Source organism: Papio anubis, unplaced genomic scaffold (genome assembly GCF_008728515.1).
Source record: "Papio anubis isolate 15944 unplaced genomic scaffold, Panubis1.0 scaffold1077, whole genome shotgun sequence".
Taxonomy (NCBI): Eukaryota; Metazoa; Chordata; class Mammalia; order Primates; family Cercopithecidae; genus Papio; species Papio anubis.
The window spans coordinates 1-26,296 of NW_022159892.1; the positions used below are offsets into that span (position 1 = coordinate 1).

Sequence of the window (26,296 nt, forward strand, 5' to 3'; positions counted from 1 at the left end):
GTGTGCCCCTCAGATAAGCCCTTTGCCTCTGCGCAGAGTGCCTGTGTGCCCTTCAGATAAGCCCAACAAAAAAGTAAACAACTTGAATAAAGTTAGAACAGTGAGAAAAATGAGGCTGGGCACAGGTGCATCATTTGAGTCTAGTAGTTCAAGACCAGCCCAGGCAACACAGTGAGACCCCGCCTATACTAAAAATAAAAAACTAGCCGGGCCTGGTGGTGTGTGCCTGTAGTCCCAGCTACTCGGGAGGCTGAGGTGGGAGGATCGCTCGAGCCTCAGAGGTCAAGGCTGCAGTGAGCTAAGATCATGCCACTGCACTCCAGCCTGGGCAACAGAGCCAGACCCTGTCTCAAAAAAAAAAAAAAAAAAATGATTGAGAAAGTTAAGTAACATCCTGAGGCTGGAGGGGACCCGGCCTCCTCACGTTGGGGAGAAGGACAGCATGAGGCCAGCCTGCCCCACACTGGGTGGCCCCTTTCCCTGGCCTGAAGCCGCAGCGCCTCCGGCATGTGCGGGTTTAGCCACGGTTGACTCTGTGGCTCTTGGTGACTCACCACACCAGGCTCCTGGGTGCAGGGACACAGCAGTGAAGATAGGACATGTTTCCTGTCTCTTGGGGCTTCCAGTTTAGCCTCTTCAAAGATCGACTGGGGCATGGAGGGCGCCCTACAGAAGCCCCGAAGACCGCAGCTTCTTAGGTATTTTTCTGTCCTTTTGAAAAAGAGACCAGGCGTGGTGGCTTACCCCTGTCATCCCAGCACCTTGGGAGGCTGAGGTGAGAGGATTACTTGAGCCCAGGAGTCTGAGACCAGCCCAGGTTGATGATGAGACTCCAGACTATGAAAAATAAAACATCAGCTGGGTGTGGCGGAGTGTGCCTGTGGCCACAGCTACTCAGGGTGCTGAGGTGGGAGGAGCATTTGAGCCCAGGAGGTTGAGGCTGCAGTGAGCTGAGATTGCACCACTGCACTCCAGCCTGGGCAACAGAGCAAGATCCTGTCTCAAAAATAGGTAAGTGAAAATAAAAAAGATAAAGCTGGAATTCAGGGTAACCACAGAGGCTATTGAGCTTGTTAGGAGATGCTCTGAGTGCTTGGGGACCCCACTGTGCCGACAAGGTGGCCCATTCCAGGCCTGGGGCACAGCACTGCCCTTGGCAGAGCGGCCTGAACCACTGCCAGATGTTTGTTTAGTGTTAAAAGTATCATATAGACAACTTCTTAGTGTCAAATAATGTTAGTAGTTTTGTAGATATTTCAATATTTTTGCAAATATCACTGCTACATTCTGTCTTTGGAAACAAGCTCCGCGTCACACTGAAGTGCTCGATAATGGCATTGAGGGTGTCCTCAGAAGGCGGCTCCACCCTGTCCACACAGGGGGCTCAGCTCCACCCTGTCCACACAGGGGGCTCAGCTCCAGCCTGTCCACACAGGGCGGGCACGCAGGGGGCTCAGCTCCACCCTGTCCACACAGGGCGGGCACGCAGGGGGCTCAGCTCCACCGTGTCCACGCAGGGCGGGCACGCAGGGGGCTCAGCTCCACCCTGTCCACGCAGGGCGGGCACGCAGGGGGCTCAGGGGCCTGACTTAAGGGAGGGGCTGACATCCACCCCAGGCCCCGACTTCCAGATGCCCCACTCAGGGCTGGCAGATTGTGGGCGCGTCGGCGAAGGCTCTTAGGCATGTCGGAAATCTCAGTCAGAATAAAGCTGATCTTGGCAGATGCTCAACCCAGCTTTACAAAACGCCTTAAGTTCCCCACAAACATAAATGAGTCATAGTACTTACGACAAGTGGAACTGGCTATACATCTGTGGATTTGGTGTGTCTCCTCTTATCCCCAGGTGGAAGCTCAGCCGCGGCCCAGGCGGGGTGTCGGCTGTCCCCACGGACCCCCAGTCCCCAGTACATGCTCGAAGGATGGATGCGGTGGCCCAGAGCTTTCCTGAATGCCAGGGGCTCCTGCTTCAGGATTTTATAAAGGAGGCTCTTCTCACCTTTGCCCTCCCCTTTCTCACAGCGTGAAGCCTCTGCGGGCCTTCTTTTCCTCTTACCTGAAGTCATTGCCGGATGTGAGGAAAAAATCGCTTTCCTTGCCTGAAAAGCCAAACAAAGAAGAAAATTCAGAAGTCGTGGTTTGGAGAGAATTTGACAAGCAAGTATTCATTTTGAACTGAAGCCCCCGGGGGACAGCGCGGGTAGACTGAAGGCTGTGTGCTTGCTGGGCGGGCTCACTCAGAAACCCACCCCAGCCGCTGAGGGCCGCTCAGGAGCCCTCCCGGGGGCCCCGGGAGTCCGTGGGGAGGAGCCAGGCCAGGGAGAGGTGCTGTGGAGGGAAAGGCTGGGCATTCCCTGACTCTGCCGTGTCCCGTCATAGGTCCAAGCTGTACACGGCGGACCTGGAGTCAGGGCTGCACTACCTCCTGCGGGTGGAGCTGGCAGCCCACAAGTCCCTGGCTGGAGCAGAGCTGAAGACGCTCAAGGACTTTGTGACTGTCTTGGCTAAGGTTTGGGACGGTTCTGGTCTGGGCTGTGTGTGGGAATTTGGCCTTGCACAGAGTGGGCCCTGGGGGCCGTCGGACCCTGCGGGGGCTCCGCCGTCTCCACTGAGGTTCTCTCCACCTTGCTTTGTCCGCTCAGGCCTGTGCCCCAACTCATTCCACCTGTTTTCCCAGTGCCTCCTGCGTCCCATGCTGTTCCCAGCACTGGGGCTGGGGTGGTGGCTATGGAGAGGGGCGGGGCCATGAGCCAAGCGCCTGTTGGAAAAACCCAGCTTTGGCTTCCTGGAGAGGAGACGGAGGAGGGAACGGAGGCGCACACCTCAGCTGGCTCTCGGAGGAGCGGTGCACAGGGGCTGGGCAGGAGAGGGAAAGGCAGGGGCCGTGCAGATCCAGGTGGGGTGTGCACCTGCTCTGCCAGCCAGGTTCAGGGAGGGGTCCTGGGGGCTTCACACTCAGCACCATCACAAGCATAGATATGGTGTCTGAAACCACTGAGGGGGTTGCCAGGAGCGGGCAGAGATGCAGCCCAACAGAGCTCAGGCCTGGCTGTGCCCAGGGCCAGGCTGAAGAGGACCAGCCAAGGAGGTGGCCAGGTGTAACTCCATGAGCTCAGTTACTTGTTACTGTCTAAATGACAAGGAGGCTTAGGCTTAAACTATTTCTCTTGCCAAAAATAAGATGCTAGTGATAGAATAATTTATAGTTAGCACTTTGGATAGAGTTTACTTACAATGTGATTTTTGAAAAGTACAGGAAGCCTTGAAGGACCAGAGGCACCGCAGATGAATGCACGAGCATCGCCTCGGCAGGTTTTTACCCCACGGTGCCATCCACAGTTCAGAAATCTCTAGCTGGCCTCGTTTCCTTTAAGAAAGTGTCCTGCTAATCTGTCCATCATATTAGCGGAGGACAGTGTGGCTCTTAGTGGTGATGGCCGCCGGCCAGCTAATTCGCTGGAGTCACACAGCTGTTGCGAGGCAGACCCGCTCTCCTCTCCCCGCTTCTCTGTCTTCCCCCTCAGTCTAGTTAGGCCTGGAGCTTTTACACTTGTGCTCTAGGTAACCCCTCAGGCCAGGGTATTAATCAGTTATTCTGGATATTTTTCTGAACTTTATTTGGATGTCCAAAATAAATTTGATATTGGTAAATTAATCATGGTACTTTTTAACCTGCGTGGGAGAGTAATATATTGGACTCAGCTGAAGATGCCGGTGTCTCTGGTCCGGCATTGCCACCCGTGAGATTTCAGCTCGGGTTTTCGGAGCTCTTTCGGCAGCCTGCGTTTTGCACGGTTTGTGGTGCAGCAGCTGATCGGAGTTCCTCCTAAAAAGACAGAGCCCTGGGATCTTCTCAGCCAGATGCCTCCCTAAGCTGTGTTGATGTCAGCCAGCCTCACGGCCCACACGAGGCCACAGGCAGTTAGCCCCGGCTGCCGGCACCTGTGCACTGCCGCGTGCCCTTCACACAGTCAGCGATGACGGAAGGGAAGCCCAGCGGGCAGGCAGGTGGGGTCAGCGCAGCTCCTGGTGAGGAAGGCAGAATAAATCAGCAAGCCCCCGCCAGTTCCATGATGAGTCACACACCGTGACCTTGCCTGTCACTTGGAGGGAGCGAGGCCATGGGCACAGGTGGGTGAGCTGCAGGCATGGGCTGGAGAAAGGCGTGGCCATGGGCGCAGCTGTCCTGGGGAGAGGTGCTGGCTGGACGCCTGCCCCACAGCCCCTCAGGTTTCCTGCCTCCCATCAGAGAAACCCGAGTTCTGAGAGGCCCCGTCCTAGGTTCAGCCCCTCCGCAGATGGAGTTGCTTGTCCCCGGAGGTGCTGCGCCGGCGGTGGGGGTGGGCCCGGATTGGGTCTGTAGCTCTCCAGTGGCTCCTTCCTCGTGCAGCTGTTCCCTGGACGACCGCCAGTCAGGAAGCTGTTGGAGACGCTGCAGGAGTGGCTGGCCAGCCTTCCCCTGGACAGGATCCCCTACAACGCCGTGCTCGACCTGGTCAACAACAAGATGCGGGTGAGCCTCCGAGCCCTTGCCAGCCACGCCGCGCCCTCCTTCCCTCGCCCTTAGCTGGTGCGTCTCCCTGCTCAGGGCCCGGGCTCCGCTGTGATGAAGGGGAGCGGCGACTTACTGTCTCCATGACAGTGTCATGGCTACGGCCTCCTGTCTGCCTTGGCAGCGTCATGCTGGGGCTTCAGTTTGAGGACAGCTCACCAAAAGTGCACTGTGACCACCTGTCCTTTGGACAAAATGGGGTTTTCTCAAGCAGTGTAGTACTTGGGCTTTTTAAATTTAGTAAGCCAATCTAAGGAAAAATGTTGTATTCAGTAAGTGTGGGCAGTCCTGCCGGAGCTTTCCCCAAGACCAGCTGCCAGCAAGTGCTAGTCTTCACTCAGGGGACCAGCACCCCGAGCGGTCCTGGCATTCCCTCTTGCCGTTCCCTCCTTAGTCCAGATCAGCAGCTTCTCTGTGGCCCCCAGAGCATTTAGTCACGGGCAGTAAACCCACCATGCTGCTTGTCCGACGCCCCCGTGGCCGGCGTGGTCAGCGTGGCCGGTGTGGTCAGTGGCACACAGCAGGTCTTTTGGGAATCCTATAAGGTGCACTTACCGTGTTGTGACTTTGCCAGCTTTGTCATTTGCTGGCTGCAGCTGAGAAGCAGATGGTGCTGGGCTTCTTGCCTGAGTCTGTCTTCCACCTTGACTCCACTCTGAGCTCGAGGTCGTGGGTGCACCCTCTCACGTGACTGTGACGTAGGACATCTCCCTCTAGCGCGCGTCCCGGGCTCAGGAGTCCTTAGGGAGGGAAAGGTGGATGAGACACAAAACCAAACCAAACGGAATCTGCCCAGGGCTCACAGCCCTCCCAGGCCAGCAGTCACCCGCTCCGAGGGCCACCCCATTGCTTCTCCAAAGTGAACACACCTTGTTTCTTCTGGCCGAGAGTTATTTGATGGTTGAGCTTTTGTATGTTGTTAGTTGCCTTTTCTCTTAATACTGTCCTTACAACTAATTCTAATTTAAAAGAAAGGGTTAAAATTTAAAAGAATACTTTTTATGGTTAACATTACTGGTTTATCAAGATACAGAAGAACTCTCTCTTCTCTTCAGAGTGGCTTGAGAGCTCCTTTAGTAAAGGAGACCATTTCCTCTCGTTTGTTTTATTGAATTTAAATTTGCGTACGGTAGGAGGCACAGATCTTGTGTGTACAGTTGATACAGCTTCAGTAAACCACACCCCCATTAACCACCCCCCCAGTCAAGAAGGTATCTGTCGACTGTTTTTAATTTCAACAATTATCTTTTATTCTTTGGGGTTTTGTTTTGTTTTTTTTTTTTTCAGATTTCTGGAATATTCCTTACTAATCACATAAAGTGGGTTGGATGTCAAGGAAGCCGATCTGAGTTGAGGGGTTACCCGTGTTCTCTCTGGAAACTGTTCCACACTTTGACTGTCGAAGCCTCAACCCACCCAGACGCCCTGGTTGGCACAGGTAAGCTGTCCCTGTACAGGCCGGAGGGGCCGATGGACTGCCCAACACGTTAACCCAGCCGGTGTGTGCGAAGGTGCGTACTGCTGTATGTGAGGCAGCGTGTCGCCAGGGCACCGAGGCAGGGGAACTGCACTTCAGACTCCGCCCACAGGCAGCTTACCCAGGGCTGTGGCTGCGGGGGCACCAGTTCCCCTTGTCAGAACTCACAAGGATGCGCGTATTAACGCGTAGAAATAGGACCTTCGCTGGAGAAGAAAGTGGGAATGCTGGCTGGGAATTTTCCTGCAGTGTTAAACTCCCCTGTTTTTGCTTTTAAAAAGACAGAATAGGACGGGCGCTGCATGTAGAAGCCTGTAATCCATCACTTTAGAGGCCGGTGACGGGCGGATCACGAGGTCAGGAGATCGTGAGACCATCCTGGCTAACACGGTGAAAAACCCCGCTCTACTAAAATACAAAAACTAGGCCGGGCGAGGCAAGGGCACCTGTAGTCCTAGCTATCACTGGGAGGCTTGGAGGCAGGTAGTCGGCGCGGAACCCGAGGCTGGAGCTTGCAGTGAGCTGGGAGATCCGCCACTGCACTCCAGCCTGGGCGACAGATGCGCAGACCCGGGCCTCAAAAAAAAAAAAAAAAAAAAAAGTGACAGAATAAGTGAAATCTGTTTGGGAGGTGTTTCTTTGGCTTATCAGCTGTTGTGGATACAAACCACCAAAACAGCAGCCATGGTGATGTGCCCTACAGTTTCTGAGTGGTGGTCGGCATGGCCTCATCTGTCCTCGCCTTCTACAGGATTGGTCAGCTGCAATCGAGCAAGTCAGCGGGCCTGGGGGTCACCTGGAGACCCACCTAGGGGAGAGTGGTTTCAGCACCCTCATGGGGCAGAGAGCAGGGCACACCTCCTTGCACGTGGCTTGCCTAAGGCCCTGAGCTCAATGCTGGCTGTTAACTGCAGGCGCTTAGGGCCTCTCCGTGGGGCGGCTCACATAATAGCAGCAAGCCTCCTGAGCGAGCCAGTGAGAGGGTGCCCATCCGAGGATGACATTCCGTCACCTCTGTCAGATTCTGCTCAGTAGTCAGTCACCAGGCCCAGGCCACTCGCAAGGGGTGGACATTACAGGCGGGGTGAGTATAGGTGGCATGATCTCTGGGGACCGTCGCAGAGGCTGCCCACCGTAAGGGGTTAAAACCTATAAAACTTTGAAGTTGGATTTAATAATTTTCAATTACTAGGAAATAGATAAAATGAAATTTTCTGTCCTTTACAGAACACTAAAGTATGTATTGGATTTTTTATTCCCTCTGAATTTTGATGTGCGTGTGCTTCTCAGTTGAAGCAGTGATTCAGGTTCATTAATGTTTACTTGAAAGCCGAAGTGGAGTCTTGACTCACACAGTTCAATACTCTTTCCAGTAAAATTCTCAAATTCTTTTACAGTTCTTTTTTGCCACATAACAAACTAGCCTAAAATGCTGGGGCTTACAGCAGCCACCACTGTGTTTGCTTATCATGCTGTGGGTCAGCAATTTAGACTGGGCTTGGCTGGGCGGTTCTTCTGTGAGTTGCTGCTTGGGCTCACTTGCGTGTCTGCCTTCATCTGGTGGCAGCTGGTCAGTCCAGGGGACGTTGGAATGCCTCGTGCTCCTGAATGTGGTTTCCCCACCAAGTAGCACCAGGTTCAGGCAGGACCCCTCGAGAGGTCTCAGTGTGGAGTCACATACTATCACTTCTGCCGTATCCTGTTGATCTAGCCTAAATTCCTGGTGAGAGAAATAGATTCCACCTGTTAATGGGAGAAGCAGCAAAGTCATATTGCGGGAGAGTGTCCTGGGATGGGGGCACTGTAGTGGCCATCTGAAAATCTACTGTTTTGGCCCTCCTCAAGGTGACACTGGATTACTGCTTCTCGAGGGTCTGGTTAGGGGAGAGGGTGGGTTTTAACCTCAAATCCTTTTCATAATGATACAGAAAAAAAGAGTAGTATGTTTTTGGGGAGAAACGTTGGGAGCTGTCCAAACAGAAATTGAAATCAGAGCATCCACACTGCCTGATCTAATGCCCAGCCAGACCATGTAAACCTGATTCTGGGCCATGCACAAGGTTCACACCTGTAATCCCAGCACTGGAGGCTGCAGTGAGCCGAGATCATGCCACTGCACTCCAGCCTGGGCAAAAGCAAGACTGTCTCAAAAAAAAATAAAATAACTGTTTCTGAAACGTGAGGCTGAGTTAGGAAACCTCACGTTTACACACGGAAAGTTCTGGTGAGGAGATGAGCTGACACGCCATCCCCCTTTCCATCTGCTCTGATCACATGGGCACACGCAGGCCTGAGCCAACACGCCGTCCCCCTTTCCGTCTGCTCTCATCACACGGGCACATGTGGGCATGAGGAACGGCTCCTTGAAGGCAGTGTGGGTACAGTGTTGGCTGAGGGAAGAAGTTGAATGACCAGGGTATTTGATTTTAAACTATGCTAGCACCAGGCCTAGTGTAGTGGAATGGTAAGAGCAGCGTGATGGCAAAGCATACCGCTGACAAGACCCTCAGCGCTCCTTCCTCCCATCAGCATATTGGAAGCAGCCTCCAGGAGTAGCCTCCTGCCAAGAGAATTGGGTCAGTGGCGACCACAGGATTAAGTCTTGGAAGGTTTTCCTTCTCTTTGCTGTATGTTTAAGCCCCATCTAGTAAAATGCCTGCGAAGGCCTCTAATCCCCCCACAGGTAGAGGTTTATGGTTCTTGTCCACTTTAAAGATTAGGGTGGCCCCATGCTTGCGGCGATGTGGGGAAGAGGGAGGGGGATTACGTGGAGATGCAAGGCAGATGTCCGTGGAGCCGTCCCGGCAGGAGAGCAGGACAGACGGGCCAGGTCACAGGGCCGGCGCCTGAGACACCGCCCAGCCGCCTGTGGACACACTCGAGGCCGAGGAGGAGGTGCTCTGCTCTGCTCTCGCCTTCTCTGGGTGAAATAAACAAGAAGTGTCGGGATTAAGGATCGACCAGGACGCTGAGATCAGGGCCTGCACGCAGCTGTGCTTTGCAGGGAGCCACAACAAGCGTCAGGCCTTCGCTTGCGCGGGAAGCTCCCCCAGGGCCTGCTGTCGATGAAGACGGATTCATTCGCGAAAGCATGTCTTTTTTTAATGCTGACATGTAATCTGTTTTAATCTCATGGGTCTCCTGTCTGTGCATTCAAGCTCCCGTGTCGGTCGTCTGAGCGGGGACTGCCGAGCCCTGCCCCGTGCTGCCCCCTTGGTTTTCTTAGGGGTTCCCCTTGGGTGCGGTGCTGGCCACTTCCTGCCGCCTGCGGGCAGGGCTTTGCTTTCCTGAGACGCGCATTCGTTCACAGCATCTGAAGGCGCCCTGGCCTGTCCACGACTGTTTTTACGTTCGGTGGCACAGACTCTGGCTTGTGGGTACACCTGTCCCAGTGCCTGCCCACCCACTCCACATCCTCACGCCCGTGGCTGGCAGCAGCCTAGAGTCACTTCCTAAGGCCGTGTCCCCACTTGGACTGGTGTCCTGCAGGGCTTTCAGACACGACAGCTGCAGATTTTGAATGAGCAGCGTCATTGCCCTGGCACCAGCCTCTGGGAGTTACTTGTAGGGCAAGAGAGACTGCACCCAGCTGGCAAATCCCAGGGAAGAATCATTGCTTGGCACTGCAGGCGTTCTGGCACAGACGGCCGGAAGCCTGGTGGGAGGTTGGTGGAGCTCCTGGAAAGGCTCCTTGGGGACCTGGCGGCCGAGTCTGTGGCTCATCCTGGCACGTCCACCCTCTGGGCTGTCCATGGTCATCGTGTCTCCAGACACTGCGGCACCCGTGGGCATGTTGGACATCTTGGCCGGTGCTGGCTCCTGGTCTGTGCCCACAGCCTGAGGCTCCGGGGAGACGTGAGGTGGCTTCCTGACCTGTCAGGAGCAGTTTCCCCCAGGGCTCTCTGGACAGGCGTGGGGTGATCCCCACGTACCTGCTATTGTCAGCACCTACCATTGTCAGCGGTGTTTCTTCCCCTGCAGGCTTTGAAGACGACCCGCAGGCTGTGCTGCAGACGATGAGGAGGTACATTCACACCTTCTTTGGGTGTAAGGAATGTGGTGAGCACTTTGAGGAAATGGCTAAAGAATCCATGGATTCGGTGAAAACCCCCGACCAAGCCATCCTCTGGCTTTGGAAGAAACATAATGTGGTGAACGGCCGCCTGGCAGGTGAGAAGCCCCTGGGCGTGGGGGGCTCAGCACGGGCGGAGGGAGGCCCTGGTCCTGGGACAGCACGGATGGCGCGGCTGCGGTGGGGCTTGGCCCTGAGCTTTGCGGCCTTGTGCCACCCACCGTGCTGATGGGATCAGGACTTGGGTGGCTGGGAGCTGCCAGAGCCTCAGCCTTTCCCAGGCTGCTTCTGTCCCCGGCTTTCTAGATGGTTCTCTCACTCGGGGGGGCTCTTGGACCCTCATGGGAATGGGCGTGGCTCTTTCTTCCCCCGTCAGTGCTCACTGGTGCCCGTTAGACTCTATGTTTTCGTGGCTCTTTCTTCCCCCGTCAATGCCCACTGGTGCCCGTTAGACTCTGAGGATGTTTTTGACTCTGGAAAGCTTGGAACGTGATTAATTTTTGACGAGGAATTTTAGTAGCATGAAAATTTGTTGTCCAAATGTAAACCAAACCTTTCAAAGTGGTTTTGTTAAAAAAAAAAAATTAAATAGAGCACATGTGTTTTCTCAGAGTCAAGTACTTCAAACTGTTCCTAAATCAGTGGCAGATTAAAATTAGGCTTAAAAATAATTCCACTGAGAAATAAATCTTAATAGAGATGAATAGAAAATGCCACTAAACTATTGGTTTTTATTTAATCCACTGTATTAGAAAAACATATTACAGCTGAAGCACTAAAGAAATTGGTTTTTCTTTGGCCTGAGCCTGACTGCCGGGGCCGGGGTCATGTGGTGAAGGCACCGCGTGTCTGTGGGATTTGTTCCCTTGGTCAGCGCAGCTCCTCCGCCTCTCCACCCTGGCAGCCTCTGCATTGCCGCCACCCACAGCGCTCCGTGTGCTTTCCCCGAGCCATCGGCTCTGAGGCAGTAGGACCAGGACCCTCACCAGGCCTGCCTGGACCTGGAGCCCCTGCTGTTACCTGTGGCCCCAGCCTGCGTGTGCCTCCACCACTCCAGTCATGAGGCTGCAGCAGAAAGGGGCCTTACAGCCCGGTGTGACTGTCCCTCCCGAGAGTCCCGCCCCACCCAGTCCCACCTCCAGCCTGTGCTTCGAGACCCAAGCTCCTGGGAGGCCCCTCGGAGATCTGCCCGGGGTCTTCTGCCCAGGACACGCGCCTGACTTCACAGTCCTGTGAGGCTCTGGCAGCTTCCGACCAAGCGCCGCTGGTCTGTGCTTGTCCCCTCTGGCTTCGTCTGCAGCATCTGGCACCGGTTAGCAGGATAGGCAGTCAGTGACTGGCCCGAGCCGGGCATCTCTTGATTTCAGGCACGTGTGAAGTCCCCCAAACAAACGTGGTTGCGTTTACGTTCACTTCTGGAAGCTCTCTGAGGGCGGCCGGGCGTCAGCAAGTCGGCTGGCAGGGGCTGGGAGAGTTGGGAGGCGCCGTCTGCCACGGCTTCTGCATGATGGATGCCTGTTGGGCCCGGGAGTGAGCAGGTGTCACTTTGGAAACGAGTTTTGGAGATTTGAAGGGATTTGTAGTCTGAAAAGGGCCCGTGTATCTGAAGTGCAGTGGAAATTCACTGCTGCCCCTCTGCCCTTTCCTGAAGGTGCACCTGAGGCCCCCTGTCCATAGAGCCCAGGTGGCCGGGGCACTGTGGGTAGTGGGCCTCAGGTGCACCCTCAGGAAAGGGCAGAGGGGCAGCAGTGAGGGGAGGGGCACACAGGCAGCACTGGGTGGACAAAGGCTTCAAGGTGAGAGCTGTGTACTCCGTTTTGGAAGCAGAGTGCTGGGTGGTTTGGGACAGGTGCGGTCCGGGAGGTGGCGGAGGCTGAGCGTGTAGCGTCCCCTTACTTGCAGGCATGGGAACCGGCAGAGGGGAACATGTGCGCAGGGGCCTGCAGAAGCAGGATGTTACCTGGGCCGCACTGCAAGGGAAGGGTGGTGGGAAGGGCAGGGAGGGAGGCCTGGCAGGACCCTGGGCTGGGGCAGCGGAGGCCCGCGGTGGTGGGAGTAGGAGTCCGGTTGCCTCATGCTGCACGTGGCTCCACAAAGCCCCCTTACCTCAGGCTCTCCCGCTTCCTTTCCTTCCTAGGCCATCTGAGTGAGGATCCCAGGTTTCCAAAGCTTCAGTGGCCCACTCCGGACCTCTGCCCAGCCTGCCACGAGGAAATTAAGGGCCTGGCCAGCTGGGATGAAGGCCACGTGCTCACGTTCTTGAAGCAGCACTACACCCGCGACAACCTCTTAGACACGTATTCTGCAGACCAGGGGGATTCCGGTGAAGGAGGAGCCCTGGCCAGGGGTGAGGAAGAAGAGAAAAGACTCGCTCCCCCAGAGATGTCCCGTGGAGAGCGAGACGCCCAGAGCGTCCGTCCACCCAGTGCGCTGGGCCCCAGGCCTGCCCTTCCAGACAGCTTGCACCACAGCTTGGACGTGAAACTCCGGGATCCGGATGGGCCCGGGGTCCACAAGGAGGTGGGGGGCGCTGCACCCTTCCTCGGAGTTGACTTCTCCAGCCTGGACATGAGTCTCTGTGTCGTGCTGTACGTGGCCTCGTCCCTGTTCCTCATGGTGATGTACTTCTTCTTCCGGGTGAGGTCCAGGCGGTGGAAGGTCAAGCACCACCACCCGGCCGTGTGAGTGCCCGGGCGCTGCCAGCCATGGCGGAAGCTCCCTCGGAGGCAGCCCTGCCCTGTGCCACCTGCAGCTTTAACATGATCAGGGATTTTATAAACACGTGGGCCTGCTTTCACGTCGGACGGCACCTTTTGGCTTCCAAGTCCTGGTTTTACGAACGCTCTTCTAACAAGGGAAGAACACGGGGTAATTTTGTGGGGATGTTTGCATTCCTGGCATACTCAAGTCTGTTCATGCTCCTTTTGCAGGTCCTACAGCAAAAAGACTTCGGTATTTTTACTCTTCTAGATCTAAAAAAGAGGGTGGGGAGTCCAGGCCAAATAGTGTACCCCACACACTTTCATCTCGTTTCCTCGACTCTGCCTCATCCTGCAAGGCCTTCTTTTTGTATTTGGAGAAGAACCTCGCCCGCTCCCCCCGCAGCACCCCCTGCACCCTCTACTCCCTTGCCCACCCCCTGCTTCCCCCGTGCCCCCTGCTCCCTGCTCCCTGCTCCAGGCTGCCAAGTGTTTTCCTTTGGCCGGGCGGGGACAGAGCAGAGTTCCAGGGACTATCCTGTGCTTGTGGCTGCTTCCCTAGGGCAGGTTCCTGTGGGCTCTCGGTGTTCCATGCCAGATGTGGGGAATTCAACAGGGGAGGAGCCACGGAATTCTGTGGCTGTGCTGCATTTCAGAAAATAACCCCCAGAGGCCTCGGGCAGTGGACTTGGGGGTTGGAAGGATGGCGGTTCATTTAACCCTCAGAGGCAGCGCCTTTGTCTATCTGGTGATGAGAGAGGCAGGTAAATGGGGGCCATTTGGCCACTGGTCCCTGGAGGGCAGCTCTGGGATCAGTGGGCAGTGCTCCGAGCAGAGGCCCCTCTGTTGGGGGGTGGGGAGGAGAGCGGTCTGCCCGTGGGAGCACAGGCCCCAGGGAGACTTCTAAAGCCCCCTGTGTTGTCTGCTCGTCACCCAGCACCAGAGGCGTCTGCCACACACACAGGCGTCTCACTCGGCCCGTGGAGGGGTGGAGGTGGCAGGGGCCTGCACCAGGCTGCTTTGCCTGAAGCTGTTTTGGGAAGTGTCTCCACACAGGCACTGATCTCCCAGGCTTTGGTCATGATTTCTTTTACCATTTCATAATTTTAAACATTGTTTTTAAACCCAAAACATTTAGTGGTCAGTTGCCTCTGAAGATTTAAACAAACACACTATTTCTGGGAACATTTATATTGAGATTCTTTGTGGCTGTTGGTGTGTCTCACAGGCAAAATTTGATTTGGCTAAAATAGACTCTCATGTATTTGTGTGCCCGTGTGTGTGTGTGAGAGAGAGAGAGACTTTGACAATTGTATTTTTTCCGCTTTGCCTACTTTATGTTGTGTACTCCTGTGTTTACTAACGAGTTGATCACATGGATGTATTCATAAGACCCCTGTAATATTGATGTGATTGTTGCCACTTAAGAAAAAAAGTCAACAGCTGATTCCTTAAACAACTGTCACAGAATGGCTGGGCTGAGAACGCTGCCCAGGGCCCTGCAGCTGGTGGGAGAGGTGTCTGGTGCCTCGGCCTCCTGCTTCATGTCTCTCACTCGAGAGTTGCTTATGGTTTCACACTTTTTAACCCCTCTGTGCTTTAGCAGCCGTGACCTTGCCTTCGTTGCTTCATCCAGTGCAGGCCTGGGTTATTGAAGAAACAGAGCGTTTCTCTTTCAGTTTGAAAACCAGGCAGGTTTACACATGGGTTTCAGTGTATTTGCCTTTGAACCCTTTAAACTAAACTTTTGCCTCTTGGCTAGTGTTGAATATTTTCAGCTGGGGTGGCCTGGGGTGACCTGGGATGTGTTGTGGTTTACCGTCTCATCTCCAGCTTCAGCCTTTCCAGAAACCCTTGCGGAGGGCAGTGTTGGCTGCTTTCCTCCTCATATTGCAGTTCGAGGTCACCACTATTTGGGGGACAAGCTTGCGTCCTGCTGAGGGGCAGGATTTTCAGCAGAGCGTCAGTGGTGGGGCTGGGCCATCGTGGAGGTGGCCTCGGGTTGTAATGCCATGCCCAAACACACCTCGTGTGGCCTGCTCAGAGCTGGATGCCACCTTTAGGCAATGTTTAGAGTCTATTTTCTAAAGTTTTAAGTATTTTAAGAGGTATTGAGACTAATGAATATAATAGTTCAGTAATTTAAATGCTTATTTATTTTCAATGGAAGGATTTTTATTAAAAAGAAGCAAATCGACATGGAAATGTCAGTGAAATTTCTTACCTGCAAGGAAAGTGAACATTTTGTATTTAAGTAAACTATGATGTACACATTTTAATAAAGAAATCTGACATTTGAAAAAATGGTGATTCTTTTGAAATGTGAACCAGCTCTACCAATGGGAGTTGTGGTAGAGGCGGTGGGTGCAGAATGGACCCTTCTTTCTGTTCACAGACTGGACATCTGAAATCCTAGAATTTCTTCTGTCGAAGGAGACAGCCCAAGGGTGAGATGGAAAGTGATGGATGGAAATCAGTGATAGATCGTCTCCCTGGAGCTGATCTGGGGGAGACTGTCACAGGACAAGACCCTTGATTTTACACAGATTAAAGGGCAGCTGAGATGCATGTAAACTACACACTTGAAAGTGCACGCGCGGCAGCCCTGCCTGAGGGCACCTCAGAGGAATTTAGCCTGTGTCGGCGGCCACCCCTCTGCTTCCTGGGTTTGAGTGTCTCGCTAAGGCTGAGTTTGTGGTGCTCTGTGGGGTGCCCTTGACCACTTGTTTTCTTCTGCCCCACCCCCACTTTTGTTGTGCCGGTGGGGGCAGGGCAGTGGTCTCCAACAGTCTGGTCTGTGGCTTTGGAGGAGTCCTGTTGGCACCTCCCTGGCCAGGCTGTGCAGAGGCTGGCAGGAACTCAGTCCCTCGGCAGGCACGAAGCAGACACCAGCCTGGGTGTGTGCTGGGCAATTCCTTGAGGCCCTGCCTATGCCCAAGGTCTTCAGTCCGGAGCAGTGCTTTTGTTAGGGGGGACTGCAGGTGCCCCTCCTCCTGGCAGCCTGAGGGGTGCCGGCTGAGCTCCTCCCAGAAGTTGGAGGTTGAGTTCAAGGAGGTTAAGAGTGGAAAGTTCCTCGACCAGCAGAACACCTGCAGGAGAGTGCCCCAGTGAGCCCTGGGCTGGAGGTGATCAGACAAGGGGCTGCCCTGGGGCACGGCCTGCGCACTGCTTTCCAGAGGCTGCACGCCAGAAGGGGAGGGTCAGCAGCCTCCTGCCCTGCGGCTGGACGACCCGCTTGCTGCGAATCTCGGCGAATCCCAGCGCCTCAGCGGGGCCTGGAGCTTAGGGAGGAGCGGGCGCGGCCCCCCTGGGTCTCAGGGGGGCGAGGGCGGGGGCTGCCCCGAGAGCGGCCCAACCCAGCCAGGGAGGGAGGCGCGCCCGACGCTGCCCGCCCGAGCACCGGGGAGGGGGACAGGCGGGGGTGGGGACCGGGGCGGTGAGAGGGGCCCCGAGAGGTGGGCGGGCGCGCGGGCGGGGCGGGCAGCGGGCGCCTCCTTCAGCACCGCGGACAGCGCCCGGCCCAGTGGCTCCCGGGCTCCCTGCTCCGCACGACGCGACGGGACTTGGGAGCCCCGAGCCCTCCAGGGGACGCCGACCTAGGAGGAGCGCGGCTCGCGCCACTCGGCCTGGTGGCCGCGATGCTGCTGGAAACGGGGCTCGAGCGCGACCGAGAGAGGCCTGGGACCGCCGCCGTCTGCACCTTGGGCGGGACTCGGGGTAAGCCCCAGCAGGACACCGAGGACAGAAACCGGCAGAGGCGCGAGGAAGTGGGTGCGTGTAGGGCCAGCGGCCAGGCAAAGAAAGTCCCGCCGCTCTGCAGGCGGGACACAGAGATGGGAACAGTGCAGAGAGTGAGTTTCCAGATCCCAGGGTGGCAGGGAGGGCAAGAGTGAGGGACAGCAGTTGGAGTGGAGGCCCCCAGAGAAAAAGGGGCATCGCAGGCACATCTGGGGGGCGATGGGGCTGAGCAAGGGGTGCCAAGTTCTCCCGGTGACCAGTGCCCCTCAGCTCTTGCACACAGCCCTGCCCAGGCCTCTGGACCCCACAGCAGGGGACCCAGGGCTGGGTCTCCCGCCTGAACCACCCTCTCCAAGGGCCATTCCATCACCACGGACGCTGGGAAATAATGGAGGCATTGTTGGAGGGCTGGCCAGATGCCAGCAGAGTGGGCTGCCTCCTTGACCTGCCGCCGCCCCTTCCCTCATCCAGCCACACATGGCCCCTGCTCCCTTCGGCAGCAGCTGATGCTCAGCCACCTGCACCCAGCACAGCCCGCACACACTCGGCTTTGCGCCCGCATGTCCTTGCCCTGGCCCTTCTCGGGTAACAAGTGCCGTGCAAAGTGAAGGGGCAGAAAGAGGGCTGCGTGGGCCACTGCTCAGAACGGACACATTGGACCTGCTGGGAGCTGGGAAGGAGGGACTGTGGTTTCTTTTGCCCATCCTTGTGAGCCTGGGCCCTTAAAGCTCACAGTCCAGAAGCCATGGACAGAGTGGACAGAGTATTACTGTGAAACCCACAGGGAGAGGGACCTGGAGGATGGCATCAGCCCCTGGCCCCCCAACCCTTCCTGAGTGTTTCTGTGCGCTGCCAGGGCCCCCTGCCTTCGCCATGTCCTGTGCTGCCGAGGGTCGCCCACTGCTGGGTTCTTCCCCGGGTGGCTGCCCAGGGCTGGTGCTGGCCCAGGGCCCTCTGGGCAGCGGTGGGTGCATCCCTCTGCCTGCAAGGACAGCGTGGGTTCTGGAGAGCTCACCTGTGTGGACTGGGGCAAGGGGCTGGAATACCAGGTAAGGGACCTTGTTCTGAGGGAGCCAGAGGCTGGGGGCTGGAAATGGAGGGTGTGCCCTGGGGCTTCCCCAGCTCAGCCCCCCACCACCCGAGGCCTTGGCTGCGTGTCCAGAACACAGCCTGTTCTCACTCAAGGATTGTCCGTCCTCCCTGAGCCCAGTCCGGGGCCGCAGTTCCAGGGGTGGAGCCCAGAAGCCCGTTAACATCTGGGATCGGTCGGGCACCTTGCGGTTCCCGTACGCAGCCTTCGGCGCCACACTCACCCCTTCTGCGTTTCGGGTTGAGCTCCTGCCGACCATCTGCGGCTCCCGAGGCCAAACCTCAGCGGCGGGAGGACCCAGCCGCCTTCTCGATCCCTCTCCCGGGAACCTTAGCCCTCCTGGCGTGTGCTCCAGCCCAGGCCTCTGCCCTCGGCCCGCTTCTGCGCAGGAAGCTGCGGGGCCGGGACGAACGCTGGCGGGCAGCTCTGACCTGAGCCCTCCTCTACCGGTGTCCGCCCTCGGGCCGGGCACGCGGGGCGGCCTCTGGGCACCGCAAGTCCCGGCGCAAAGGCGCGCAGAGTCCGCAGTCACCCCGGGCTGGTCTCCGCGACCCCCGGCCCCGCCCCGCCCCGCGGCCCCGCCCCCCGGCCGCTCCGCCCTCCGCTCGGCCAGAGGCTCCGGGCCCCAGGGCGGCCCGCGGGCGCAGCACCCAGCAGCACCGGGAGTCGCTTGGACGCCGGTTCGGGACCACTGCGGGGTGGCGTCGCCGGGCCCGAGAAAGTTCGGGACCGGAGAGTGGCGACGCCGGGCGGCGGGACCCATGGAGGCGCGCGGGGAGCTGGGCCCGGCCCGGGAGTCGGCGGGCGGCGACCTGCTGCTAGCGCTGCTGGCGCGGAGGGCGGACCTGCGCCGAGGTGGGTGCCTGGGCAGATCGGCTGCACCAGGGAGACCCGGAGATCCTCGGGCCTTTCCGGGCCTGGCCGCGGAGGCTGGCAGGAGCTAGAGGACCTGGGCGGGAGTGGGTGCGAGGACCCCGGAACGTCCGCGCCTGGGCGCCTCAGCCTGAATTTGTTTCGGGGCCCCTGGCCTGGGTTGTCAGGGAGTGAGTGAGGTTGTGGCACCGCACTGCTCAGGCCAGGGAGCTCTCGGGGGTCCAGGGTGGGCTTAGGAGACTTCTGCAGCCCTGAGCCGGCCCCCTGGGCTGGACGAGGCGCAGGGAGCAGTGGCAGGGCAGTGACCACGGGACCGGAGGGTCCCCAAGAGGGTCGCCCCACCCGGACTGTTTCCACGTTCCAGCGGAACAGAGTCAGATGCAGGGGCCAAGGTCGAGCTGAACTCCGACCGTCGGTCTCCCCGAAGTCAGGTTTCAGCGTCTGCGTCCACAGACACCTGCTCGGTTTATCCCCGATCAGGGCCCGTCTGTAGGAAAAAGCCTCGCTTCTCCGAGGCCCCCAGTTTCCTGCTGGAAATACTCTAGCTCCCAGCACTTTGGTTCTTAGAGAACCTGGGCAGTTCTCTTCGACTCCCGGGCCAGCTGGAGCCGCAGGATGGGGAAGGAGGCCCCTGAGCCAGTGGGGAGTGGGAGGGACCGACCGGCGGGAAGACGGAGTTCCATCCAGGTTGTGGGGGCTCGCGGTTCCCTACTTATTTATTTATTTATTTATTTTCGACGGTTCCTGGGAGGGGTTGACCGCGGGGGCTGGGAGGCGGAGAGAGGGAGGGAGGGAGGAGGGCTACGCGCCCTGCGCTCCGGAGAGCTGGCCGGAGCGGGCAGGCTGGCGTCCAGGCTCCGCCGACCCCGCCATCCCTGGCAGCAGGAGACCCCGCCGGGGCTGGAGTCGCCATGCAGCGTAAGACTGGGGTCGCGGGCGAGGCGCGGGGTGGGCTGGGGCGGCTTTTGCCCGACGCGGGCTCCGGCGGCGCGTTGCGGCCGAGGCGCTGTCCGATTCGCGGTGCTGAATCCGCGCTGTGTGGGCCTGTCGGGCCGCCCGGCTCTATGCCGGGTCCTAGCCGCCCTGCGATCGCTGCCTGCGATGGGGACCCCAGGCGCGCGGCGGGTCCTCAATGCTCCGCACCCGGAGCTGCGGTTTTGCCGGATGCGGGGCGCATTCATCGCTGGTTTCCCGCCACTGCGGGGGGAGGCGGAGCCCCGTTTTTTCCGCCAGAGGCCGAGGGAGCACCTTCCCGGTGTCTCTCACCCACTGGGAGACGGGCTGGAGCCGGCGGGGTCCACAGCCAGAGAGGCAGGTGCAATAGGGCAGCAGGTCCCGGTCCCTTCAGCGGTCACTCCCGTCTTCCAGAGACTTTTTCTAAGTAAAGAGGGAGTCCTCAGCCCTTGACACCTGGAAAGGCCCCTCACAGACTCCAGGCTCCCACAGGGCACCCTTGGACCTCCCCAGCGTGGTTCCTCCAGGGGGCCTGCAGTCCCGAAGTGGCGTGTGGAGGGTAGAAGCAGCGGGAAGCTGGACGTTTGAGTAACTCTGATGGTGCTGGGGGCACCCATGCCCGACACAAAGGCAGTGGGTCAGCTTGTCCAGTCCACTCATAAGTACTTCTGCGGCCGCCCAGTGATGGGAAAGGCATTGATATTTACCCCAGAGGCCTGCAGACAGGGCCACCAGGTGGGGCAGCTACATTTTCGAGGAGTCCCTAGAAAGAGTGGTCATGACGCTTAATATGAAGGAGACCCCAGTGGGGTGCCCCAGCTCCGGGTGATGGTGAAGACCCGTTTCCCTATGTTTCCTGCCTTGCTTCAGACAGCAGGCCTGGGGTGCGGTTTTCATTTGAGCTGCACATGCACCCTTCTTGGCACTGGCAACATTTTGTAATTGAGTATTCAGCCTCGTGAAATGGCCTGGGCTGCTTTCCTGCTCTCACACACACATTTTTAGACCGATGCCACTTTCCCTTTAGTTCCTGCCATAGGATGCCTATGCACTCCTGGAACTTGGGGGGCCACTTAAGCTGGCTGAGGAAGAGGGCCTGCAGGGAGAGGAGAACCCCTCAGCAGCCCTGAGTCCTGCGGGCTGGAGGGGAGGCTGACTGGCGTTGGGGTGGGAAGGTGGCTTCACTGCCTCCCGGTCTAGGAGGTGACCCAGAGCTTCCTCGTGCCCACAGAGATTCCGCTGTGCGCCGGCTGTGACCAGCACATCCTGGACCGATTCATCCTCAAGGCTCTGGACCGCCACTGGCACAGCAAGTGCCTCAAATGCAGCGACTGCCACACGCCACTGGCCGAGCGCTGCTTCAGCCGAGGGGAGAGTGTTTACTGCAAGGATGACTTTTTCAAGTGAGTCCCGAAGCCTCGCCTCACTGTGGGAGCGGAGGGCACGCCCGCCCCAGGAAAGGTGGCCTGCAGTCCCACCACCCCAGGGCCTCACTATGGGAGCAGAGGGCACGCCCGTCCCAGGGACTCCTCGCCTCACAATCACCGAGGCCAGGCCCTCGAAGCCCGTGTCTCTCACAATCCCGGCCCCCTCCTGTCACCCAGGCAGGGCACCCTGCAGCCTGGCCAAACTAAGGGTGGGGCCTCTCCATGGGTGCTCCCTGGGTGGCTGGGCCTGGCTGGGACATCAGCAAGTATTATTTGGAAAAAAACAATTTATTTCCTAAATCACAGAAGCAGTCATTCGAGAAGATACGCCCAAGTTTGTAGAATTCTATTGGACTTAGTCCCTCTGAAATTGGTGGTGTTTTTATCCCTAATGCTCAGGACCCAGGGGCTCCAGCCCAGTGGCCTTCATGGCTCCAGCTGTGGGGTGTGAGGGACCAGCCCCAGATGGGTCCTCTTCCTCCGGATTCACCTTCCCAGATCCAGCATGGGTCCTGCAGGCAGTGGCGGCCGGGCTCCCCGAGGTCTTCCTGAGGTTGAGGTTCCCTTCTCAGTGGGAGTGGACAGCTCTGCCCCAGAGGCCAGGCTGGAGACCAACCTGCAGGGCCAGACAGAGCCTTCCTCCAGGCCGCCTCCCCAAGCACCCACTTCCTGCTCTCTGACCCGCTCAGGGCGAAATGAGCCTCCCCTTCCGCGCTGAGCCGGGCCCTATGCGTCCCGCAGGCGCTTCGGGACCAAGTGCGCCGCGTGCCAGCTGGGCATCCCGCCCACGCAGGTGGTGCGCCGTGCCCAAGACTTCGTGTACCACCTGCACTGCTTTGCCTGTGTCGTGTGCAAGCGGCAGCTGGCCACGGGTGACGAGTTCTACCTCATGGAGGACAGCCGGCTCGTGTGTAAGGCGGACTACGAAACTGCCAAGCAGCGAGGTCAGCCGAGGGGACGACGCTCCCACCTTTTCTGGTCTGAAAAAATGGGGCTGAGGCCAGGTCCAGGGGGGCTTCCGGGGAAATGCTCACCCCAAGCGCTCACTAAGGGGGCCTGGGCTAGGGCGGTGCCGGCAGAAGGAAGCCGAGGCCGGGAGCAGGGGAGTCAGGGACAGACCCGCGCCCCGAACCAATTCGTTCGGTCCGAAGTGTGCGACTTTTCATCCCTAGTCGGAATTATTGCCCTAAACTCTTGGCCGCGAAGACTGGGCCATACCCACACCCTTAGAATAAAGGGGAGCCCGCGGGGAAAGCAGGGCACTTGGAGTAGGGGGGCCAAGGCTGAAGGCCGGGGCGCCATGGAGGGTGGTGTGATTTTAGGGAAGACGCCGCCCCCACCCCTCGCAGCAGAACCCGCCCTCCACCGGCGCCCCCTCCACCCCGGCCGGGGTGCCGCCCGTTTTCGCCAATCGCTCCCAGCGCCCGCGCGTTCTGAGAAGCCCGTGGGGGCGGGCTGGGAGTGGGCACCTGGGGCCCCGATGTCCCCGCGCCGGCCGGGGTGGGGAGAGCTGGGGGTCCGGCTGGGGCCGGAGGGGCCGCCGCGTCTCACCGCTCGCCTGCCGCGCAGAGGCCGAGGCCACGGCCAAGCGGCCGCGCACGACCATCACCGCCAAGCAGCTGGAGACGCTGAAGAGCGCCTACAACACCTCGCCCAAGCCGGCGCGCCACGTGCGCGAGCAGCTCTCGTCCGAGACGGGCCTGGACATGCGCGTGGTGCAGGTCAGCGCTCGCCCCCGCTCCCCTCCCGCCCGCGGCCTTGGGGACCCCCGCAGATCTGGGCGGCCGCTCACCCCGCGCCACCCCCAGGTTTGGTTCCAGAACCGCCGGGCCAAGGAGAAGCGGCTGAAGAAGGACGCCGGCCGGCAGCGCTGGGGACAGTATTTCCGCAACATGAAGCGCTCTCGCGGCGGCTCCAAGTCGGATAAGGACAGCGTTCAGGAGGGGCAGGACAGCGACGCCGAGGTCTCCTTCCCCGGTAGGCGGGGGCGGGGGGGGGGTCGGGGAGCTCGGGGAGGGACGAGCGCGCGTCAGAGGGGTCGCAGGGGGCCTGCGGATCTGAATTTCCCATGGGGATAGGGGGCTCCTTAAGTTGTACTTTCAAAAACATTTCACTTAAGAACCTGATCGGGCCGGGCGCGGTGGCTCAAGCCTGTAATCCTAGCACTTTGGGAGGCCGAGACGGGCGGATCACGAGGTCAGGAGATCGAGACCATCCTGGCTAACATGGTGAAACCCCGTCTCTACTAAAAATACAAAAAACTAGCTGGGCGAGGTGGCAGGCGCCTGTAGTCCCAGCTACTCGGGAGGCTGAGGCAGGTTTTTTTTTTTTTTTTTTTTTTTTTTTTTTTTTTTTTTTTTTTTTTTAAAAAAAAAAAAAAAAAAAAAAAAAAAGAACCTGATCCCCAGCACCCTCCCCGCCCTGGCTGGCCACTCCGGACCACTGCTTTTCCCTTGGTTGGGACAATCCCTGTGGCCCGACCTGTTCCCAAGCTGGGCCCCTACTGGGCTTTCTCAGGTGGGGTGGTGGGCGTGTCCAGACCGTCTCTCTGGCTCCTAGCCTTTGCAGTGATTTTTAGGAGAATGGGCAGCGCATTTTGGGACAGACTGAGTCAAAGTCCCAGCTGCTTGGAGTTGGGGAGGGCCGCGAAGGGGCTACCTGGGGTCAGGGAGAGAAGGTTCCATACCCTTCTGTGGGGCCCGGATTATTTATCTCATTCTCCAGCACCGGGGATGCTGCGTCCCCATCCGTTGATGCCCATCCTCAGAGTGTGGGCAAGACATTCTCTTCTGGGCCGCCTTGTGACCTGGACTACTCACTCAGCCTCTCTGGAACTAAATTTCCTTGTCTGCAAAATGTGTGTGGTGGTATCTGTGCCCCCTCCCTAGGCTGCTGTGGGGCTGGTCCTGAAAGCCTGGGCCCTGGCTGGGCTGTTCCTGACTGATCCCACCAGGCCTGAGACACCTGGGTTGACTCAGGGGTGAGGGCAGGGAAGGGGCAGGGGCAGCCACGCCTTCCAAGAGCAGAAGGGATCTGTGCTGACCTGTCATGTGGCGTGGGGCAGCCACTCCTGCTTCGGCCCAGGGGTGCTTCTGCTTGCAGGATGGGACTCTGAGGGGCTGCAGGTGGAGGGCAGACACTGACTGAGCCTCTGCTTCTGTTGCAGATGAGCCTTCTTTGGCGGAAATGGGCCCGGCCAACGGCCTCTACGGGAGCTTGGGGGAACCCACACCGGCCTTGGGCCGGCCCTCGGGAGCCCTGGGCAACTTCGCACTAGAGCATGGAGGCCTGGCAGGCCCAGAGCAGTACCGAGAGCTGCGTCCCGGCAGCCCCTACGGTGTCCCCCCATCCCCCGCTGCCCCGCAGAGCCTCCCTGGCCCCCAGCCCCTCCTCTCCAGCCTGGTGTACCCAGACACCAGCTTGGGCCTTGTGCCCTCGGGAGCCCCCGGCGGGCCCCCACCCATGAGGGTGCTGGCAGGGAACGGACCCAGTTCCGACCTATCCACGGGGAGCAGCGGGGGTTACCCTGACTTCCCTGCCAGCCCCGCCTCCTGGCTGGACGAGGTGGACCACGCTCAGTTCTGACCCAGGCCCAGCTCCACCCAGCACCGGACACGAGGGAGCTGCCCCTGGGTGGGCGGCTCGGGGATGCTGGGGGTTGCGAGGAAGTGGGGCCAGGGCATCAAGGGAGGGCTGGTGCCTTCGGAGCCTCCCACTGCTGACCACACAGCTCCCTCCCTGGGGGCTGAGGGACCCACCTGGCCCCTCCTCTGACACAGGGCTGGCCCGCCAGGTGGCCGCCCAGCAAGCTGGCCTTTTTTTGTAAGCAAATTTCTCCCCTTTATTGATCAATTAACTGAGCACTTGCTGCTGTTTCTAGACATGAAATGTCACCTTGCTGAGGCCCAGCCCAGCCCAGCATAGCCCAAGGGCTGAAAAAACGCTTTCATCTCTAAAACTGAGAAATCATCCTAATCGTGCTTTCACTTCCCAGGCTCTGTATGTCTTGGAGCCGTCACCCCGAGGCTCCCTCTTTAGGTCAGAGATTGGCCTTGCCTGTCCAGGCAGGAGGCCGCGGGCCAGGGACACACCTGTCCCCCCTCCTCTCCCCAGACTGTGGGGGGCCTCCCTGCCTCCAGCCCCACCTTCCCCGGGAGCAGCTTTCCCCAGTCCCCAGGTCTCCAGATCTTTGTGTTCTTCTTGAGTACCCTGTGGAGGAGGCAAAAATGCCTGGAGTCCCTTCTCTCCAAGCTCAATTCTCTAAGCCCCTCAGGGTCTCCTCCTCAGTCCACCCCAGGCCCTTGGTGTCCAGGCTGCACCCACAGATGTCCATTGCCAAACAGCCTACCCTCCCTGCTGGAGCCGGCTCTGCCTGGCCCAGACTGGGAAGTCTCCCCACTGGAGAAGGGCGGGGCTCCTCTGAGCCTGCCCTGCCTCCTCCATCACATCCTTTGGGAAGGAGTTTCTGCAGGGAGACACCTGCAGCTGTGTGTGCCCCAGACACAAAGGCTGGCCTGTGTGTAAGTCAAAGTCACTCCCACAAACCTGAATCTCGAGCTACCTACTGGTTCTGTGAATGTTCTGTGTCTTTTATTTATTCTCGGGTGATCAGCTCTTTCCAAGACTTCAATAAATTTGTCAGTTACAGTCAATGGAAGGCCCGTGTTTTTATGAGGCTGCAGGGGTTGGGGGAGGGTGTCGAGTGTGGGGAACATTCTGTGAATGTTGACAGGCAGCCCTGGAGGGGCCCTGGGTCCTCCCTAGTTCCTTGCTTGGGCTGGCACCCAGTATGAATTTGGGCTGTCTTTATCCCTGGATCTTGGCCATGCTCAGGAGCACTGGAAGGAGGTGGGGGGAACAGCCTGTCCATTCCTGATGGAATGGGGGAGGTTGGGGTCTCCACACCCTGTCCCTGGGAGAAGTAGGGGTTGGGATGTCCAGAGAGCATGATGGGGGTGGAGGGTGGGCCGTGTATGCCACTCACAGCTTACAGCTGGCACCAGCCCCAGGACAGGGATGCTGGCGTAGGCTGGTAGGGTGACCAGGCTCATGGTCATGGAAGTCTCTCCAGCTTGGATTCCAATCCTGGCTCTTCTAACTTTCTGTGTGACCCTGGGCTGGGGGCTCGACCCCTCTGAGCCCTGCTTCCCCTCTAACCCTCCCCCCCACCGCCGTAAGCCATAAAGAGAAGACAGTGGTGACAGTCCCCTCAGAGGGCAGAAGGAAGTCGTATGTGCCCCACCCCCACCCCCAGGTGAGTGCTCCTATAGGGGCAGTGGTAGAAGCAGGCAGGACTGGCCCTTCCACCTGGGTCTTCCCTCCTGCAGGATGGGAGGGCTGGGCCTCCTCCCTGAGGGTCTCTTCCTCTGAGGGTCTCCCTGGGGCACAGTGGGGGCTGAGGGAGGAGCCCTCTT

At 58.6% G+C, this 26,296-nt stretch overlaps 2 protein-coding genes across 3 annotated transcripts; both read left to right on the plus strand.

Annotated features, from left to right (window-relative positions):
• The first annotated feature begins 327 nt into the window (after positions 1–327).
• On the plus strand, positions 328–15,104 carry LOC116272454 (sulfhydryl oxidase 2-like). The gene is made up of 6 exons (XM_031661218.1): positions 328–2,157; positions 2,380–2,509; positions 4,391–4,513; positions 5,840–5,990; positions 10,011–10,199; positions 12,239–15,104. The coding sequence occupies exons 1-6, from the start codon at positions 1,952–1,954 to the stop codon at positions 12,784–12,786; spliced, it is 1,347 nt and encodes a 448-aa protein (XP_031517078.1). The 5' UTR covers positions 328–1,951; the 3' UTR covers positions 12,787–15,104.
• A 1,201-nt stretch (positions 15,105–16,305) lies between these two features.
• On the plus strand, positions 16,306–25,534 carry LOC100999398 (LIM/homeobox protein Lhx3). Of its 2 annotated transcripts, none has more exons than XM_003911089.5 (6): positions 16,306–16,517; positions 20,687–20,858; positions 21,624–21,826; positions 22,452–22,603; positions 22,691–22,859; positions 24,049–25,534. In XM_003911089.5, exons 1-6 carry the CDS (start codon positions 16,439–16,441, stop codon positions 24,465–24,467), a joined length of 1,194 nt encoding a protein of 397 aa, XP_003911138.2. In that variant the 5' UTR covers positions 16,306–16,438; the 3' UTR covers positions 24,468–25,534. The 2 variants fall into 2 exon arrangements, with proteins under 2 accessions (XP_003911138.2, XP_003911139.2); XM_003911090.3 differs by lacking the exon at positions 16,306–16,517 and adding an exon at positions 18,242–18,483.
• The last annotated feature ends 762 nt before the right edge of the window (positions 25,535–26,296 follow it).